The sequence below is a fragment of the Schistocerca gregaria genome, chromosome 9 (genome assembly GCF_023897955.1).
Source record: "Schistocerca gregaria isolate iqSchGreg1 chromosome 9, iqSchGreg1.2, whole genome shotgun sequence".
Lineage (NCBI taxonomy): Eukaryota > Metazoa > Arthropoda > Insecta > Orthoptera > Acrididae > Schistocerca > Schistocerca gregaria.
In genome coordinates this window covers 111,332,559-111,354,346 of record NC_064928.1, presented here as the reverse complement: position 1 = coordinate 111,354,346, position 21,788 = coordinate 111,332,559, and the positions used below count along the sequence as shown (strand labels likewise).

Below are 21,788 nucleotides of genomic sequence, written 5' to 3'. Positions count from 1 at the left end.
CTGTACTCATGAACATGATTTTTTGCATGCTGCCCATGGCATTGGAATCACACAAGGAAAATGAAAAACACTGAGCCACTGGATACGAGATGTAGTTAAAACATACCCCCTTAACTGGTAATTACATACAGGTTACACCTAAACACTGTGCTCAGTTTCAGTGTTATTTGCATCAAATAGCTGCTGTGGTAACACACAAAAAATTCGACAATTTTACAATAGTGGTTAGTATTCATTGTCTTACACATCGGGCATCATCCTTCAAAAAACACGGACCAACAATCATACACGCCACAGCTGCACATCATACCATGACTTCTGGAATCGCCTGGAGTGTTCGTTTAAACGTCATATTTTCCTGAGTCCGAGTTTAGAAGATTTGCTTCTCAACATACCTAGCCATGAAAAAACTTACTTTAACTGACATTGACAATTGTTGGAGAAACAGCTGTTCTCCACTGCAAGAATGTCAGTACAATTGACGAGTACATTTTGACAATCAGTGTCAACTGTTTAACCTCCAGCAGTTTATAAGATTCAACTTAGAATCATATGATAAGTAATCCAATAAATGTCGTGACAATTTCAAAGTTTATTTCAGTTAGAATTACTGGCATGTGATGCCAATTGGGAGATTACCTATGACTGGCGTAATCTTTCTAATCAAAAGTAATCATCGCCATTCTGTAGGCACATTGAATTCGTATTACATGTAACTTAACACCTCTTCTGTTGAAATTAGTATTGTGTTTGCAAATCACTATGGCCCCTCTATACATAAGTGCATGATAATGTGTTATCTTTGTTAAAACACTCTTCTCACCGAATTATTTTCCCCCTGTTTTTCCATATTTGAAAATATGTTCTGCTACAGCCTATTTGTCAGTATGTGCAGTGCAAAAGTTCCTTCAGTTCTTGACGAAAAGGGCGTTACCTTTCTTTTCACTGTTCCAATGTATGCTTGCTTGCAACAAAAAGGAACTTCATACACCCCAGTTGTTGCTAGTAGAAGCAGCACATCTTCTGCTGCTCTTAAACTTCCTTTTATCTTCTTCGTGGGTCTTCACTTAGTTTCAACCCTATGCTTGGCTAATGGGGTATGTGATCCTGGTAATAAACAGGAGTGAAAACTTCTACAATTTGGCAACCGTTGCTCCATTTTTGCCCTGGCTTCCTCTCTTCTTGGGGCAGAGTGATCGTTTCACTTCCTTACTGGAGTAACCACTTTTCTTGAAAGAAATCAGATTTTGTTAGCTCTGTCCAGAAAGGTATTAATGATATCTCTTTTTTGTCTTGAGTGATGGCTGCATTCCTTATGGCGATATCAGTGTACGTAGCTTTCCTGTACACCTTATAGTCACTTATCTGATTACAGACACATCCATAAAATTAACTTGCCCACTGCTATCTTTCTCCACTGTAAATGGAAATTTTGGGTTGATACTACTGAGATACACCAAGAAGCCATCCAACTGTTCTTCACCATGTTCCCTTACTCCAAATATATCATCCACACAGCTGGATTTTCTTTTTTTCTTTTTTTGGTTGTCTGCAATACTCGTCGTTCGACAATTTCCATAAACAAACTAGCAATAGATGGACTAAGAGGGCTGCCCAAGGCTGCCACGCCAATTTGGTTGTAAAATTTAATGCTGCAGTGGAAACAGGATGTAGCTACTGTATCAGCCGGAAACATACCTGCTATACATGAAACAGCTTCATTCACAGGAATCATCATAAATAAGGACACAATAACAAAGCTGACAAGAGTACATTCAGGCTAACGTTAATTTCCTTTAATTTTTCAATAGAATGTCCTGAGTTTTTAATAACTTTGTTCTACCATTGTGTGGTCGCAGCAATGAGGCTAGATATTGAGCTACCTTGCGGGGGAGCGACCCTATAGCAATCAGAATAGGTCTCTAATATGGCTTGTATACTTGTTATAATCCACACTGTCTGGGCAGGTAAGCTTTTCTCCTGCAAAGTTACTTCTCATCACCTGAAAAGGAAGAAGTTGCTTTCACCAGTTGATTAGTAATTCTTAAAACTTCCATCATAGGATCTTTCTGAAGCTTTTTACATGTAGTCAGATCCCAAGAATCATTTAACCTTCTTCACTCTTCACCACAACAACGATATCTGCATTAGTATCTCTGAAAAATCTTCCTTGTGACAAATTATATTTAGATACACTTTACGTAGTACTCTAGCTGTTTATGTCCTAATTTTATCCTTGAACTGTTGTGGTAACAGATGGATCTGTGCCTCAACATTTGTTATAATGTCCTATGCAGGAACCTTGAGAGACGTCATAGCAAAACTGATGTAAACACCGGATATGAAGGCCTACACTGTACGAATTGAATGTCTGTGCATGTTGCTGCGCTGTACATTAGGGACTGTGTTTAGATGATAGGCACACTTGTTCCACGTTCTCTTGTTCCACTTGTTCTCACAAGTTCGAACAAGCCTTCCCTGACTTGGTGATAGACAGTACAAGACACTACCAATGGCCCTCCGCCATCTCACCCACTTGAGAATGCTGTGTTGTTCAGGTACAGCCAAACGGTAACATTATTGTCCCACTGCAATGCTTGCTGAGCTCCACGACAGAAGCAGTTCAGATAAAGGTTTCCAATTACAACCCATCTGCATAAACTGCAATGGCACAGCATCCGACACGCATTCTGTCAGAGTTGCCAGCTCCAATTGGGTAGATACAGTATGTACCATCCTGTATGTGAAAACATACTGACAAATTATGCACTAAATAACTGTAAGAATTAGAGATGGGTTGTTCTTCAACTAATGGGTCAAAAAGAATGGTTCATCAAGGTGAACGGAACGAATTCTAAGAAATGGCCTTTCACAATTCACTTTGCTTGCAGCTTTCTGCTTAATATTCCGGGGAACAGGAAACGATCGGCCTCATTCTCGCAACTGCACGTCAGCCAGTCTTGGTTCTGTTCCCGTCGGTCTCTGTTGCGGCTTTCTACTTATAGTTCCTGGGAATGGGAAACTGTCAGTTTCATTCCCGCAAAGGCACATCGGCCAGTTTAGTTCCAACCTTGGGCCCATTCTCAACTGTCTCGATCTTGCTCGGCCAGACTCTTCCTTCTTCGTGTGGCCACTCACAGTTCCACTGCTGATTGCTCATAGGTAGTTCAGTATAGAGTTGTTCATTTTGTTCGCCACGCACGCCCATTCTATATTGTTTCAAATTCTTTTTGAGCTCTGAACTTCTGGTTCTTTTCGTATTCTATTCAGCGCCCATGACCAGTAGTTAAAATGTATTTTATAACTACGTAAATTCAATAAAATTACGTGGTATGTAATACATACACCTTTTCAGGTAACAAAACGGCACATAAGCTTACTTCACTATTTCGATAAACAGCAGAAGAAATACTTGTAGAAAGGCAAGATTTTTTGTTATTACACATGCAAAGGAAGTCGCCATGGCACACATGAGGAGCCATTTTCCGTCTTTTTTTGATCCAAGGTAAAAGAGCGTGTTCATTGCTATGGAAGGCAGACTGACTTACAACCGAATGAAGTCCACGTTCCATAATCGAGTATGTGGTGCCACATTTTGTAAAGATAATATGATAACTTCTACAATATTATTTCAGTGGTACAGGGTGGTGCACGAAAAATCGGCCCAGAGTACAAAACTGCTCAATGTCGTCTACCAATTGTCGTCTAATGTTTCAAAGTTGTTATTTGCATTAGCTTATTTGTTATTTATTCAGTGCTTAATTATTGCATGTTTATTATTCTTCTCGTAGCGGCCAACAAATCCTCCATAATTGGTGAGCAGTCTGTACTCGGGACTGGTTTTTCGTGGACCACCTTATAATATTTCACTCGGATCAGCCACATAACGCTACAGTTTGCTAAACGAGAGGTTCTGCAGAATCACGAAAATTACAAGTGTGTGAGAATTCTGTTATGACTAAAAACTAGGTTCTCCAGGGCAGAGGCAAGTGGCCCCTATTGGCACCTTCCATCTACAGTCACCTATTCTACTGCAGTCACCTATTGTTCTACTGCAGTCACCTATTCTTCTACAGTCACGTATTCTACTAATTTTCAAATTTTCATAAGAATCGTATACCAAAGCACAAATGAACGGTGAAAGATTAAAAATGAATGGTCCAAAAATGAGCAATCCCAGTGAACTAGTTCCCAAGGATGAACGAGTTTGCCCATTCCTAGTAAAGATCATAAAGCCAAATACATCACAACAATTCTGGATGAAGCAATCCATATTTACTATACAGCAGTTTAAAACCTGCAGCCATGGTATACACTACAGAAGGAACAACTGCCAAAGAACAATAACTAAGAATTCACTATCCAGTTATGAGTGAGTAGCTCACTTGCCCTAAACCTAGACAAGCACTTGATTTGTGTGGTTAATAAATACTGCAAGGAAAGCTTTTCTACCTTAGATTTAAAAATAGCTATGATTCTACAATTATATGACACATGGAAACATACTGACAAACTATACAGTAATTAACTGTATGGCTCCACAAAGCCAACCAATGTGCTCGATTACAATTCTGCGTGAAGTAACCCTTATTTAATACTTGGAAATTTGACATTCTATGGCTATTATATGCATTTATTGTCAGTTATTCCTAAAAAGGTACTGTCATCTATGGGAACACTGTACAAACACAGTTACAAAAGATATAGTAGTGGGCCTAAAAAATATTGGCAGTAATGCAGTGGAAATTGTTTCAGGAACTGCAGTTATGCAGACAGTAGTGGAAGAGAGAGAGAGAGAGAGAGAGGGGGGGGGGGGGGGGGGATATACACAAGACACTGCTCGATGCTTTGGCACATTATGCCTACTGCATAATATTAATCGCACGCTGTAGGTCTCTTGTGCTCCCTGCTGCCACTGGATAAGCAGCTGCAGCAGCAAGTCGTATACTCCTAGCTCACTCATTTGTTGTTGTTGTTGTTGTGGTGGTGGTGGTCTTCAGTCCTGAGACTGGTTTGATGCAGCTCTGCATGCTACTATGTGCAAGCTTCTTCATCTCCCAGTACTTACTGCAACCTACATCCTTCTGAATCTGCTTAGTGTATTCATCTCTTGGTCTCCTCCTACGATTTTTACCCTCCACACTGCCCTCCAATACTAAACTGGTGATCCCTTGATGCCTCAGAACATGTCCTACCAACCGATCCCTTCTTCTGGTCCCTCAGAACATGTCCTACCAACCGATCCCTTCTTCTGGTCAAGATGTGCCACAAACTTCTCTTCTCCCCAATGCTATTCAATACTTCCACATTAGTTATGTGATCTACCCATCTAATCTTCAGCATTCTTCTGTAGCACCACATTTCGAAAGCTTCTATTCTCTTCTTGTCCAAACTATTTATCCTCCATGTTTCACTTCCATACATTGCTACACTCCATACAAATACTTTCAGAAATGACTTCCTGACACCTAAAGCTATACTCGATGTTAACAAATTTCTCTTCTTCAGAAACGCTTTCCTTGCCATTGCCCACTACTTTAAGTGTCTCATTTCCTAATCTAATTCCCTCAGCATCATCCGACTTAATTTGACTACATTCCATTGTCCTCGTTTTGCTTTTGTTGATGTTCATCTTATATCCTCCTTTCAAGACACTGTCCATTCCATTCAACTGCTCTTCCAAGTCCTTTGCTGTCTCTGACAGAATTACAATGTCATCGGCGAACCTCAAAGTTTTTATTTCTTCTCCATGGATATTAATACCTACTCCGAATTTTTCTTTTGTTTCCTTTACACTCATTTGTTACATAGTTTAATAATTAATTTCTTTGTGTGTTTTTGGTACTTGCATTGTTTAATTCATAAATTTCAGGCGTATTATAGTATTTGAGAGTTGTAGCATTGCGTTTTAGTACCTGAATAATGTAAAATCGCGTAGTCTCCTTCCGCCACCAAGCAATGTGTCAGCAGTGCGCAAGTAGCAGCATTACTGCATTTACTAGGCAATCTTGTATTTTAATAACCGTTTAAATTTTGTGTCAATTTGTTTGTAATCTCTGTAGATGAATTCAGACGTTCTTTGCACAACAGTTTTTAGCATGGCTAAAGACTACAACTGCTGTGTTCGGATGCAGGCTGAGTTGGCATCCCTTCGCTCCCAGCTTCAGGCAGTGTTGCCTTCGGTCACACAGCTTGAGGCTGTTGCCAATGGGCATCACTGTGGGGGTCCTGATGGGGGTTTGTCGGGGACGGCCAGCTCGTCCCACGCATCCCCCGATCAGACTACGACTGTGGCTGCCCGGGATACTTCCCACATTGAGGCTGATCCCTCACCTGTGCTAGAGTGGGAGGTCGTCTCTAGGTGTGGCAGGGGGCGAAAGACATTCCGGAGGGCTGAACGGAAGGCCTCTCCAGTTTGTCTGACGAACCGGTTTCAGGCTCTGTCTCCGGCTGATACTAATCTCTGGCTGGAGATGGCTGCTTGTCCTGTTCCAGATGTTGCCCCTCAGTCTGCAAGATCCGGGCAGTCGCAGAGGGTGGGCTTACTGGTAGTTGGGAGCTCCAACGTCAGATGCGTAATGGGGCCCCTTAGGGATATGGCAGCAAGAGAGGGGAAGAAAACCAATGTGCACTCCAAGACTGCCAGTCTCGCTAGCGGGATGAAAGCAGAGCTCACCACCTGTAGCATTGTCGACAGGACTGACTGCGGACCTTTGGTAGAGCCGAGTGGAGGGTCTGAATCAGAGGCTGAGACGGTTCTGCGACCGTGTGGGCTGCAGATTCCTCGACTTGCGCCATAGGGTGGTGGGGTTTCAGGTCCCTCTGGATAGGTCAGGAGTCCACTACACGCACCAAGCGGCTACACGGGTAGCAAGGGTTGTGTGGTGTGGACTGGGCGGTTTTTTAGGTTAGATGGCCTCGGGCAAATACAAAAAGGGCAACAGCTTCAAAGGGCGCGGGGCAAAGTCAGGACATGCGGAGACCAAGCAGCAATCGGTATTGTAATTGCAAACTGTCGAAGCTGCACTGGTAAAGTACCAGAACTTCAAGCACTGATAGAAAGCAACGAAGCTGAAATCGTTATAGGTACAGAAAGCTGGCTGAAGCCAGAGATAAATTCAGCCAAAATTTTTACAAAGGCACAGACGGTGTTTGGAAAGGATAGATTGCATGCAACCGGTGGTGGCGCGTTTGTCACTGTTAGTAGTAGTTTATCCTGTAGTGAAGTAGAAGTGGATAGTTCCTGTGAAATATTATGGGTGGAGGTTACACTCAACAACCGAGCTAGGTTGATAATTGGCTCCTTTTACCGACCTCCCAACTCAGCAGCATTAGTGGCAAAACAACTGAGAAAATTTGGAATACATTTCACATAAATTTTCTCAGCATATTATAGTCTTAGGTGGAGATTTCAATTTACCGGATATAGACTGGGACACTCAGGACATGTGGTAGGGACAGAGCATCGAGTGACAATATACTGAGTGCACTATCCGAAAATTACCACGAGCAATTAAACAGAGAACTGACTCGTGGAGATAACATCTTGGACTTACTGATAACAAACAGACCCGAACTTTTTGACTCTGTAAGTGCAGAACAGGGAATCAGTGATCATAAGGCCGTTGCATCATCCATGAATATGGAAGTTAATAGGAATATAAAAAAGGGAGGAAGGTTTATCTATTTAGCAAGAGTAATAGAAGGCAGATTTCAGACTACCTAACAGATCAAAACAAAATATTTCTGTTCCGACACTGACAATGTTGAGTGTTTATGGAAAAAGTTCAAGGCAATTGTAAAATGCCTTTTAGACAGGTACGTGCTGAGTAAAACTGTGAGGGGCGGGAAAACCCACTGTGGTTCAACAACAAAGTTAGGAAACTACTGCGAAAGCAAAGAGAGCTTCACTCCAAGTTTAAACGCAGCCAAAACCTCTCAGACAAACAGAAACTAAACGATGTCAAACTTAGCGTATGGAGGGCTATGCATGAAGCGTTCAGTGAATTCGAAAGTAAAACTCTATGTACCAACTTCACAGAAAATCCTAGGAAGTTCTGGTCTTACGTTGAATCAGTAAGTGGCTTGAAACAGCATATCCAGACACTCTGGTATGATGACTGCATTGAAACAGAGGATGAAACGCGTAAAGCTGAAATACTAAACACCTTTTTTCGAAAGCTGTTTGACAGAGGAAAACCACACTGCAGTTCCTTCTCTAAATCCTCGCACAAACAAAAAAATGGCTGACATCGAAATAAGTGTCCAAGGAATAGAAAAGCAACTGGAATCACTCAACAGAGGAAACTCCACTGGACCTGAAGGGATACCAATTCGATTCTACACAGAGTACACGAAAGAACTTGCCCCCCCTTCGAACAGCCGTGTACCGCAAGTCTCTAGAGGAACGGAAGGTTCCAAATGATTGTAAAAGAGCACAGGTAGTCCCAGTCTTCAAGAAGGGTCGTCGAGCAGATGCGCAGAACTATAGACCTATATCTCTGACGTCAATCTGATGTAGAATTTTACAACATGTTTTTTGCTTGAGTATCATGTCGTTTCTGGAAAACCAGAATCTACTCTGTAGGAATCAACATGGATTCCGGAAACAGTGATCGTGTGAGATTCAACTCACTTTATTTGTTCACGAGACCCAGAAAATTTCAGATACAGGCCCCTAGGTAGATGCTATTTTCCTTGATTTTTGGAAGGCGTTCGATACAGTTCCGCACTGTCGCCTGATAAAGTAAGAGCCTACGGAATATCAGACCAGCTGTGTGGTTGGATTGAATAGTTTTTGTTATCAATGGAGAGACGTCTATAGACGTTAAAGTAACCTCTGGCGTGCCACAGGGGAGTGTTATGGGACCATTGCTTTTCACAATATATATAAATGACCCAGTAGATAATGTCTGAAGTTCCATGCGGCTTTTCGTGGATGATGCTGTAGTACACAGAGAAGTTGCAGCATTAGAAAACTGTAGCGAAATGCAGAAAGATCTGCAGTGAATAGGCACTTGGTGCAGGAAGTGTCAACTGACCCTTAACATAGACAAATGTAATGTATAGCGAATACATAGAAAGAAGGATCCTTTGTTGTATGATTATATGATAGCGGAACGATTTGAAGTGGAATGATCATATAAAATTAATTGTTGGTTAGGCGGGTACCAGGTTGAGATTTATTGGGAGAGTCCTTAGAAAATGTAGTCCATCAACAAAGGAGGTGGCTTACAAAACACTCGTTCGACCTATACTCGAGTATTGCTCATCAGTGTGGGATCCGTACCAGATCGGGTTGACTGAGGAGATAGAGAAGATCCAAAGAAGAGCGACGCGTTTCGTCACAGGGTTATTTGGTAACCGTGATAGTGTTACGGAGATGTTTAACAAATTCAAGTGGCAGACTCTGCAAGAGAGGCGCTCTGCATCGTGGTGTAGCTTGCACGCCAGGTTTCGAGAGGGGGCGTTTCTGGATGAGGTATCGAATATATTGCTTCCCCCTACTCATACCTCCCGAGGAGATTAGAGAGATTCGAGCGCGCTCGGAGGCTTTCAGACAGTCGTTCTTCCCGCGAACCATACGCGGCTGGAACAGAAATGGGAGGTAATGACAGTGGCAAGTAAAGTGCCCTCCGCCACACACCGTTGGGTGGCTTGCGGAGTATAAATGTAGATGTTGTAGTTGTAAGAACGGTAAAACAGCACTGAGTGGGTAAGTTCAGTTAATCAGTTTGGGGGTACTCTGTTTATAAGAAACACTGATTATGTGGCATAAAGTGTAGGATGTGTTTCAAGACATGTACTTAAGATCTGAACTTGATTGCTCTCGCTGTCTATTTAATTTAGGTTTTGGTAAGAGGGGGTGGCAGACTTGATTTCTTTCTAGTTTGATTTGCAGTGGGAGTTCATTCTCATTTAGATGCAATACAGCTGTTGACTGAATAATATGGCAATTCCAATCTCTCCCAGGTAGAAGTGAGTGGCTTCACAAAACCTGATCTGTCAGAACTGGCTGAGAGAAATACAGGTAGCCCACACACTCACTGAGGAATCTAGTATATGCAAAGTAACTAGCATGAAATTCTGTTAATCAAATGTGAATGAATGTCTTGTTGCTGTAATGTAGCACTCATTTATTCTGAATAATTTCTCAGCCAATACTTATGCTCTCTCCATCCCCCATAGCTCCCTCACAAACCACTAAACAGAGCACTTCAAAACAAATGCAGTGATAACCAATAACGGTAAAAGTGCAAGTACGGGATACCACACATTTTCCACTGCTTGCTGCTCTTGGTAATGATCTGTGTGATAAGTGATGGGACATGGACTTAGTTTCACGGGGTTAAAGGGACTAAACAACTAGGTCATCAATCCCTCCCTCCTACGCATATTAAGTCTGGAAAAGTCCTCGGGGAGGAGGGACACTGAAGACAAATCCTTATGAACCCAGTTGTAACTGAGAATCACTACAACCAAGAGAAAGAAGCAAATGGAAGTCATAAAGGGGTAAGAGAGTGAAGGCAGGTGAGTTGCTCCACCCAGAAAGCAGATGGAGGTCCTCAGAACAAGCTATGCAATGTGTGATGCACCTTCTGCACCTGACCAATGTTTCCTCACTCTCCAGCCTCCCCATCACCACAAGAAAACTAGCAATCTAGACAAGTTGGTTGGTTTGGCCCATTACCGCATGAAAACTAGCAATGTGGACAAGTTGGTTGGTTGGTTGGTCTGTCTGGAGGAGGGACAGGGGAGGGTCAGACGAAACACTAAGGTCATTGGTTCCACAATCTAAGGTGACAGAAACTGTGGGACAACAGCACAAACGCACAGTCCAGTCAACAGGAAAGGAAACTGAAAACAAAGGTGCAAAAGAAATGTTGGGACAGCAGGAAGAGTACAGAACAGGAAAGGGGGGAGGGGTGTTGGGGAAGGGCAACAGCAGGGTGTGCTCCAAAGATGCTAGCTACGCACGATGGGGAACCAGCACCGCCATAAAACCATCCCGATTCTCACATCATATCATAATCATGAAAGAGTGGGGACAACACCAGGGCTTGTCATTTTTGAGAGTGTGAAGTTGTGTTTTTGTTGTATTTTACAAAAATGGAACAAAAGAATTTAGGGCAGTGTTATGTAATAAAGTTGTGTGTTGAACTGTGGGTATGACCACTGAAAAATTGAAACAGGCCTGTGGAGAACATTTTTGATCAAGAGCAGAAGTTTTTCACTGGCACAAATCACTTTTCAAAGGCCAAGAACCCACTGCAGATGTTTTGGAGATAGTAGACGGGCTCTCAAATTCCATAAATGACATCTGTTGATAGAACACCTCTTTGCCTTTACACGGCTCCATGCCTGGGTCTGATTGTTAATAAAATGGAAGAAACAAGAATGCTAGGAACGTTGTGTCAGTACAATTTGATCGCACGCCCCTTGTTTGCAGGTTTGGTCAAAGGTTCACTGCCTCTCTATGGAAACCAGTCCCCACATATGTACCCAGTGTTTCCTTAATCGTCTTGACTACTCTGATACAGCTGCTGCTGCCGAGCGTTATGCTCTAGCCTCTACACCAGCGAATTATCGGCCTGTATTTCGTGTTCTCAAACAGTGTATGGAATGAATAATGAGACTGATTTTTTAGCTACTGTTTCGTTCATCAATGAGCTCTACACTACAGCCAAAAAACAAAGAAGAAGGGGAGGGGGGAACATAGAAAGAGAAGAGAGAGCTTTAAATCACTGCAATGAAGAATGGAAATGGGAAACACTGAAAGTGGCAAAATTGTACAATGTTAAGATTTTCATGGAAATCTTTGTACGTGCCAACGCAAATTACATGGGAATGGTTGGAAGTACCACAAAGGTTTCCTTTTAGCTCACAAGACAGGTGTGTAATAGATGTAAGAGAATGGATGTTCCATCGGCAGAGACACAGTGAACACTGATTGTGCCACGCACCTAAAAGCAGCAATTGTTGGAACATGTGTCTGGTGTACGGTGCTACCATTGTAATACTTTGAATATTGTGTATTTGTTTCGATACTGTTTATTGCTATTATGGAAAGGAACGGTTACTGACTTAAAAATAAACTCAGAGCTTAGAATTCATGGAAGCCCATATTCAACGTACATGATGTAGGTCCGAACTGTAGGTACAGTGGTGTGTTTTGCCTTACACAATAAAATACCTATAAAGAATATTCAGGATGGAATGTAACAATATTATGGAATGGAAGGTTGCCACTCATCATATAGCAGAGATGCCTTTGTCAAACACAGACGATCCAGTCTTTGTGTGTGTGTGTGTGTGTGTGTGTGTGTGTGTGTGTGTGTGTGTGTGTGTGTGTGTGTGTCCTATGTTTTATGTTTGACAAAGGCCTTGTTGGCCAATAGCTTATTTGTGACAGTCTTTTTGTTGTGCCTATCTGCGACCAACTGTGAGGTCAATGGTCTCGTTTCGGTAAAACAATTACACAACGGAAAGAAGAAAAGAAAGCACACATACAGCACAATAACACGAGAATGAAAGAACCAGAAGAACGACAGGACAACCAAGACTACGATGGACAAAACAGGAAAAGAGAACCACAGAGAGAAGCAAGAAACAGGTAGCAGGGATAAAAACGAAATAGCAGATGACCGTGGCTGGCTGATAACAAGAATAAAAAGGAAAAGCCAGGCAGTCTGTGACACATTAAAACATTCAGTCTAAAAGCATTGTAGTGGAGAACACAAAGGGACAAAGGACATGCGCAAAAACCACTATAAAATGATAAATCCCATCATCACATATAAAACGTAAAAGTAACTTAGATGAGGAGGCATTATCAGTTCAAATTAATGGCAACGAGTCCGGTAACTGAAGAGTCCGTTGCAGGGCAGCCAAAGGAGGACAGCTCACCAGGATATGGCCCACTGTCGGCCGGACACCGCACCGACACTGAGGTGGGTCATCACAACACTGGAGGTAGCTGTGTGTCGTCGCCCAAGCGTGGCCAATGCGAAACCGACAGAGAACCACAGAGTCCCCGCAAGAGGCCCGCATGAAGGTCTTCCACACATTTGTAGTCTACTTAATGGTACGCAGTTTGTTGTGCGGACTGAGGTTATGCTATTCCATCTACCAAAGCCTCAAAACCTTGGAGCATAGTACTGAGCGCAGGTCAGTTGCAGAGAAGCCAATCTCTATAAGTGGTTTCCACATAGCCTGTTTGGCCAGCCTGTCGACAAGTTCGTTGCCGAGATTCTGACGTGACCTGAGATCCAGACAAACACCGCTGAACGACTGGACCGTTCCAGGGCACAGATACGGACTCCTGGATGGTTACTACCCAAGATGACGAGGGTAGCACTGGCCGATAGCTTGTAGGCTGCTCAGGGAGTCAGAACACAGAAGAAATGATTCCCCAGAGCATGAACGGATGTCCTCAAGAGCAAGATATATAACCACCAGCTCGGCAGTGAAAACACTGTAGACATTGGGCAAGGAATGCTGTTCAATATGTCCTCCATGGACATATGCGAAGCCGACAAGATCATCAGCCATCATGCTATCAGTGTAAACCACTTCATGGCCACAGTACATGTCAAGAATCGAAAGGAAATGGCAGTGGAGAGCCGCATGGTTAACTGAGTCCTTAGGGTCATGTGAAAGGTCCAGGTGAAGCTGTGGCCTAAGTGTACACCATGGAGGTGTACGTGAATGGGCCTCAAGTAGAGGTGGTAAAGGCATAGACTCCAGTTCGGAAAGAAGGGATTGGACATGAACTGCAATTGGAAGCCCTGACCTGGGCTGCCGATGTGGGAGATGAACCACTGTGGGTGGGAAAAGGAGATTGTAATTCGGATGTGCAGAACTACGAAATTGTGCAACTTAACTGACCAGCCAGTTGTGCATGCCTAACTTGCAACGAAGCGACTCTGGCATCCACCAGGCCATTGGTCACTGGACTTGTCCTAAAAGCTCCAGTCGTTAGGTGAACGCCACAGCGGTGCACTGGGTCGAGTATATGCAATGCTGAGGGCACCGCCATACCATAAACCACACCCGCATAGTCAAGGCGAAATTGGACAAGGGCTCTGTAGAGCTGTAGCAGCGTAGAGCGATCTGAACCCCAGTTGGTGCTGCTCATGCAGCAGAGGGCATTGAGGTGCTGCCAGCACTTCGCTTAAGCTGATGAAGGTGAAGAAGCCAAGTCAATCGGGCATCAAAAACCAGAAAAGAATCAATATGTGTCTACTATAGTGAGTGGATCATCATTAAGGTAGAGTTCTGGTTCCGGATGAACATTACGATGCCGACAGAAGTTCATAAGACACAACTTTGCGGCCGAAAACTGGAAACCGTGGGCTAAAGGCCATGACTGCATATTGCGGATGACTCCCTGTAGGCACCACTCGGCAACAACAGTACTGGTGGAGCAGTAGAAAATGCAGGAGTCGTCTGCATACAGAGAAGGAGAGACGGACAGCCCTACAGTTGCTACTAGACAATTAATGGCCACTAAAGACAGAGAGAGACTCAATACAGCGCCCTGCGGAACGCATTCTCCTGGATATGAGGGGGAACTTTGGGAGGCACCAACTTGGGCACGAAAAGTATGGAGCGACAGAAAATTTTAGATAAAAATTGGGAGCGGGCCTCGGAGACCCCACTCATATATTGTGGAAAGGATATGATGTCACCAGGTAGTGTCATACGCTTTTTGTAAATAAAAAAATCTGTTCAGATGGCAGACTTGAGGGACACAAGATTATCGGTGGTTGAGCGAACCAGGTAGAAGCCGCCCTGACATGGAGCCAGTAGGCCACATGACTCTAGGACCCAACCCAACCGCAAATACACCATATGTTCCAGCAGCTTACAAAGAACATTGGTGAGGCTGATGGACCGATAGCCACCCACATAAAGCGGGTTTTTATCAGGTTTGAGCACTGGAATGAGGGTGCTCTCCGCCACTGTGAGACACTTAGAATAGCCCTTTCCACCATATTGATGACGTCATGGGTCAAACCAGACAGGTGGAATAGGACGCTTCCATTGACCCCAAATTAGTAAGAAACAACCTCAGGGAAGAGATACATAACCCTTGAAAGTAAAAAAAGAGGTTTTTTAAAACAAAACCGATACAATGTAAAAGTGGAAGCTCTCCTTTACGGAGAATATAGCAATACATGGTACTAATCCACAGAAAAGAAGCTAACTTTTCTGGATTGGCATTTTTGAAGAAGAAAAAAATAAAATAAAAAATATATTAATTCCAACTGTGACAGTAAAAGAACTTTGACAGATATGTGCAAATGGAAGATACCATTGTAATCACAAAGCAATTACCTTTCAAATGAAAAAACTCAAACAAAATATCTAGAACTGTTGCAGAGCTACAGCATTTTAAAAACTTTTCCGAAATTCGTCAACTTCTAAGTGGTCTTCACAGTGTCATCTTTCGAGGCCTGTAACTCGGGGCAGGAATTTTTTTTTGGAGAAAACAAAAACAGTCAACGTTTCTTACTCCTGAATTTTAACATATGCTACATTCAATAACCACGCTGCCTGAAGAGATACGGATTATGCCATCAGAACTTATATTTCACTAAATGCAAATTGCTCGTAGTGTAACTTCCATAGGGATTTCCCCCTATTTTCCTAAATATTTATTTTTGGGCATTCAGCATTTCCCACTTCCATTCTTCAACTGACAAATATACTATTTTGAAATAATTCCATTTGGATGATTACTTGGAAGACAATTCTCAAAAATTATTGTTTGTGTTTTTATAAATGAAGACGCATTTGGTTCTGATGCAAAAAAAGCAGTACTCATTACCTGTCAACAAATATTCACTCAAAAATTAATTTTTGAACCTATAAACATATTCGATACAATGACTGGAATAGTAAGAGATAAACAAACACGTGTAGCACTTACAGTGTCATAGTCTACACAACAAATTACCTATTTAATACAGGTAACTTATGTTGTTTGTTTTCTGTAGCTATTTATTTCTGTAACAATTGCAACTCTCAAAAAAGCAAAACCTGATTTTTTTCATATATTTATTATTAACTAAACCAAAGTAGCTCTGAAAACAGAATACAAACCAATATGGTTTACTATGGTTAAAGCTTCGAAATTGGGGTGTAAACACACTACATAGTACACTGAAGAGCCAAAGAAAGTGGTACACCTGCCTAATATCATGTAGCCCCCCCCCCACCACCCACAAGCACACACAATTGCTGCAACACGACGTGGTATGGACTGAACTAATGTCTATAACCATGAATTTTGCAGGCGTACCTACAAATCCATAAGAGTATCAGTGGTTGGAGATCTCTCCTGAACAGCACATTGCAAAGCATACCAGATATGTTCAATAATTTCTCACGTCTGGGGGAGTCTGGTTGCCAGCAGAAGTGTTTAAACACAGAACAGTGTTCCTGAAGCCACTCTGTAGCAATTCTGGACATGTGCAGTGTCGCATTGACCTGCTGGAATTGCCGAAGTCCGTCAGAATGCACAATGGGCACAAATGGATGCAGGTGATCACACAGGATGCTTACATACGTGTCAACTGCCAGAGTCGCATCAGCGGTCCCATATCACGCCAACTGCACATGCCCCACACCACTACAGAGCCTCCACCAGATTGAGCAGTCCCCTGCTAACATGCAGGGTCCATGCATTCATGAGGTTGTCTCAATACCTGTACATATTCACCGTTCGATAAAATATGAAATGAGCCTCGTTTGACCAGGCAACATCCAGTCATCAACAGTCCAATGTCGGTGTTAACGGGCCCCTGTATCCATGGTATTTTGTTGAATGATTTGCTTGTTGATGGCCCAGCATTGAAGTCTGCTGCAATTTGCGGAAGGGTTGCACTTGTCACATTGAACGATTCTCTTCAGTCGTCGTTAGTCCCGTTCTTGCAGGATCTTTTTCCAGCCATAGGGATGTCTGAGATTTCATGTTTTACCGTATTCCTGATATTCATGGCACACTCATTAAATGGTCGCACATTGAAATACCCACTTATCGCTACCTCGAAGATGCTGTGTCCCATTGCTCGTGCATTGATTACACCACGTTCAAACTCACTTTTTACCTCGATAACCTGCCATTGTAGCGGCAGTAACTGATCTGACAACTGCGCCAGAAACTTCTCTTCCACAGGCGTTGCAGACCAAATCACGTATTGTGCCTGTTTTCATATTTCTGTACTTGAATACGCATATTAATAACAGTTTCTTTGGCGCCTCAGTGCGTGTCAACATCTCATTTACAAAGCACAAAAATGATAAGAGATACTGCAACTAATATTCCTGATCCCTTACCCACTGGCATAAAATGCTCGACAAACAGTAAAGTAAACCTTAAGAACAAAATGGAATGAGTGGTGGTTAGGAATTACTAACTCAATTCTGCAAATTAAAAAAAAAAGTATCGATGATCAGCTTGCAGACATATTTGCAAAATAATTTGCGACATGTAAAACGACAATGACTCGTTCCACATGATTAAAATTTATAAATTATCAATGCGACATAAAAACAATTTAGTTCATGAATGTTTATTGCATCTTAAGCTTTTTTTCCCCCTCTAGCTTATCCAATTAACATCGGTAATAACAAAGTACTGAATATTTCATCCAATACGCTTACATTATTACGACTACTTCCATTTCAAAGACAACACTGTATTTGTATTTTATAGGAAACATACAGCAACGGGCGTTTGTTTCTCTTACAATATACATATAATAAACATCAAGAGACAACTGTTCCGAAGAGAAACGTATAAAAACATACCTTACCAGCAGCACAGCGTCGTTTACTGTTTGGATGATACAAAATTACCAAATACAACAACGCGCGATTTTCAACCGACACAACTACCGGTTTAGCCCTCCAACAGCCTTGTCGTGATACGTGATTGGAGAATCGCGAGCACGCGCTTTCAAAATTCGATCAAAGACGCAAAAATACACACAACAAAGATAAAAGATCCATCCACGAACAAACCAAAGATAAAAGACACACTCATATGCAAAGATGTCTGCGCAGTTATTAGCGCAAGTTTGTGTATGCAACATATCGCCGTAAATGTGGAGTGTTGACATGACACATGACCCATGAACCATGGACCTTGCTGTTGGTGGGGCCGCTTGCGTGCCTCAGCGATACAGATAGCCGTACCGTAGGTGCAACCACAACGGAGGGGTATCTGTTGAGAGGCCAGACAAACGTGTGGTTCCTGAAGAGGGCAGCAGCCTTTTCCGTAATTGCAGGGGCAACAGTCTGGATGATTGACTGATCTGGTCTTGTAACACTAACCAAAACGGCCTTGCTGTGCTGGTACTGCTAACGGCTGAAAGCAAGGGGAAACTCCGGCCGTAATTTTTCCCAAGGGCATGCAGCTTTACTGTATGGTTAAATGATGATGGCGTCCTCTTGGGTAAAATATTCCTGAGGTAAAATAGTCCCCCATTCGGACCTCCGGGTGAGGACTACTTAAGAAGATGTCGTTATCAGGAGAAAGAAAATTGACGTTCTACGGATCGGAGCATGGAATGTCAGATCCCTTAATCGGGCAGGTAGGTTAGAAAATATAAAAAGGGAAATGGATAGGTTAAAGTTAGATATAGTGGGAATTAGTGAAGTTCGGTGGCAGGACGAATAAGACTTCTGGTCAGTTGACTACTGGGTTATAAACACAAAATCAAATAGGGGTAATGCAGGAGTAGGTTTAATAATGAATAGGAAAATAGGAATGCGGGTAAGCTACTAAAAACAGCATAGTGAACCCATTTTTGTGGCCAAGATAGATACAAAGCCACGCCTACTACAGTAGTACAAGTTTATATGCCAACTAGCTCTGCAGATGATGAAGAAATTGAAGAAATGTATGATGAAATTGAAGAAATGTATGATGAAATAAAAGAAATTATTCAGATAGTGAAGGGAGACGAAAATTTAATAGTCATGGGTGACTGGAATTCGGCAGTAGGAAAAGGGAGAGACGGAAATGTAGTACGTGAATATGGATTGGGGCTAAGAAATGAAAGAGGAAGCCGCCTGGTAGGATTTTGCACAGAGCACAACTTAATCATAGCTTGGTTCAAGAATCACGAAAGAAGGTTGTATACATGGAAGAAGCCTGGAGATATTGACAGGTGTCAGATACATTTTATAATGGTGAGACAGAGATTTAGGAACCAGGTTTTAAATTGTAGGACATTTCCAGGAGCAGATGTGGATTCTGACCACAATCTATTGGTTATGAACTGTAGATTAAAACTGAAGAAACTGCAAAAAGGTGGGAATTTAAGGAGATGGGAGCTGGATAAACTGACTAAACCAGAGGTTGTATAGAGTTTCAGGGAGAGCATAAGGGAACAATTGACAGGAATGGGGGAAAGAAATACAGTAGAAGAAGAATGGGTAGCTTTGGGGGATGAGGTAGTGAACGCAGAAGAGGATCAAGTAGGTAAAAAGACAAGAGCTAGTAGAAATCCTTGGGTGACAGAAGAAACACTGAATTTAATTGATGAAAGGAGAAAATATAAAAATGTGGTAAATGAAGCAGGCAAAAAGGAATACAAACGTCTCAAAAATGAGGTCGACAAGAAGTGCAAAATGGCTAAGCAGGCATGGCTAGAGGACAAATGTAACAATGTAGAGGCTTATCTCACTAGGGGTAAGATAGATACAGCCTACAGGAAAATTAAAGAGTCCTTCAGAGAAAAGAGAACCACTTGTATGAATATCAAAAGCTCAGATGGAAACCCAGTTCTAAGCGAAGAAGGGAAAGCAGAAAGGTGGAAGGAGTATATAGAGGCGATGTACTTGAAGACAATACTATGGAAATAGAAGAGGAAGTAGATGAAGATGAAATGGGAGATATAATACTCCGTGAAGAGTTTGACAGAGCACTGAAAGACCTGAGTCGAAACAAGGCCCCGGGAGTAGAAAACATTCCATTAAAACTACTGACAGCCTTGGGAGAGCCAGTCCTGACAAAACTCTACCACCTGGTAAGCAACATGTATGAAACAGGCGAAATACCCTCAGACTCCAAGAAGAATATAATCATTCCAATCTCTAAGAAAGCAGGTGTTGACAGATGTGAAAATTACCGAACTATCAGTTTAATAAGTCACAGCTGCAAAATACTAACGCGAATTCTTTACAGACGAATGGAAAAACTAGTAGAAGCCGACCTCGGGGAAGATCACTTTGCATTCTGTAGAAATATAGGATCACGTGAGGCAATACTGACCCTGCGACTTATCTTAGAAGCTAGATTAAGGGCAGGCAAACCTACGTTTCTAGCATTTGTAGACTTAGAGAAAGCTTTAGACAATGTTGACTGGAATACGCTCTATCAAATTCTGAAGGTGGCAGGGGTAAAATACAGGGAGCGAAAGGCTATTTACAATTTGCACAGAAACCAGATGGCAGTTATAAGAGTCGAGGGACATGAAAGGGAAGCGGTGGTTGGGAAGGGAGTGAGACAGGGTTGTAGTCCCTCCCTGATGTTATTCAATCTGTATATTGAGTAAGCAGTGAAGGAAACAAAAGAAAAATTCGGTGCAGGTATTAAAATCCATGGAGAAGAAATAAAAACTTTGAGGTTCGCCGATGACATTGTAATTCTGTCAGAGACAGCAAAGGACTTGGAAGAGCAGTTGAAAGGAATGGATAGTGTCTTGAAAGGAGGGTATAAGATGGATATCAACAAAAGCCAAACGATAATAATGGAATGTAGTCGAATTAATTCCGGTGATGCTGAGGGAATTTGATTAGGAAATGAGACACTTAAAGTAGTAAAGGAGTTTTGCTATTTGGAGAGCAAAATAACTGATGATGGTCGAAGTAGAGAGGATATAAAATGTAGACTGCCAATGGCAAGGAGAGCGTTTCTGAAGGAGAGAAATTTGTTAACATCAAGTATAGATTTAAGTGTCAGGAAGTCATTTCTGAAAGTATTTGTATGGATGTCAAACATGGACGATAAATAGTTTAGACAAAAAGAGAATAGAAGCTTTCGAAATGTGGTGCTACAGAAGAATGCTGAAGATTAGATGGGTAGATCACATAACTGATGAGGAGGTATTGAATAGAATTGGGGAGAAGAGGAGTTTGTGGCACAACTTGACAAGAAGAAGGGACCGGTTAGTAGGACATGTGTTGAGGCATCAAGTGATCACCAATTTAGTATTGGAGGGCAGCGTGGAGGGTAAAAATCGTAGAAGGAGACCAAGAGATGAATACACTAAGCAGATTCAGAAGGATGTGGGTTGCAGTAGGTACTGGGAGATGAAGAGGCTTGCACAGGATAGAGTAGCATGGAGAGCTGCATCAAACCAGTCTCAGGACTGAAGACCACAACAACAACAACAACAACAACAACAACAACAACACATGACACACATTCCAGTGAACTGTTCACCTGCCGTCGGTCGGCGCAGAAAAGAAATTTCAGTGCCAAGCGATTAAATTCTCGTACAATAACCTCAAAGTTTATTTCATTTATTCAGAAATGGAGGAAATTCTATTACGGTATGTATTAGCAGCTTGTGTTAAAAAAGAATTTAAAAAATGTAGTGTGTACTCAAGAGTGTCCACCTTTGGTGGATTGTCCTTGTTGTAAAATCAATATGACTCAACAGTTCACATATTTAAGGACACAATGAGAGGCAACCTGAGCACTCAGGTGGATCCTTGGAACTTCGGTACAATGAAGGTGGGAGCCAGTTGCCTATGGCGGATGGTGTTTC

General features: G+C 42.2%; 2 protein-coding genes across 6 annotated transcripts in view; one reads left to right on the top strand and one right to left on the bottom strand.

Moving 5' to 3' along the window:
- The window catches only part of LOC126291691 (uncharacterized), a 125,059-nt gene extending 107,032 nt beyond the window's left edge, over positions 1 to 18,027 (bottom strand). For 2 of the 5 annotated variants that reach the window (XM_049985319.1, XM_049985317.1), the window contains exon 1: positions 17,818 to 17,967. The gene's annotated coding sequence lies outside the window, so the exon portion shown is untranslated. Of the gene's footprint in view, positions 1 to 17,817 lie in introns of all 5 variants that reach the window. The other 3 variants (XM_049985318.1, XM_049985320.1, XM_049985316.1) reach the window with 3 other exon arrangements.
- LOC126291454 (spidroin-1-like) overlaps positions 1,928 to 21,788 on the top strand; it is a 43,057-nt gene continuing 23,196 nt past the window's right edge. Inside the window, exon 1 of the mRNA XM_049984967.1 lies at positions 1,928 to 1,967. Coding sequence (XP_049840924.1) covers positions 1,928 to 1,967 — 40 coding nt within the window. The remainder of the gene's footprint in view (positions 1,968 to 21,788) is intronic.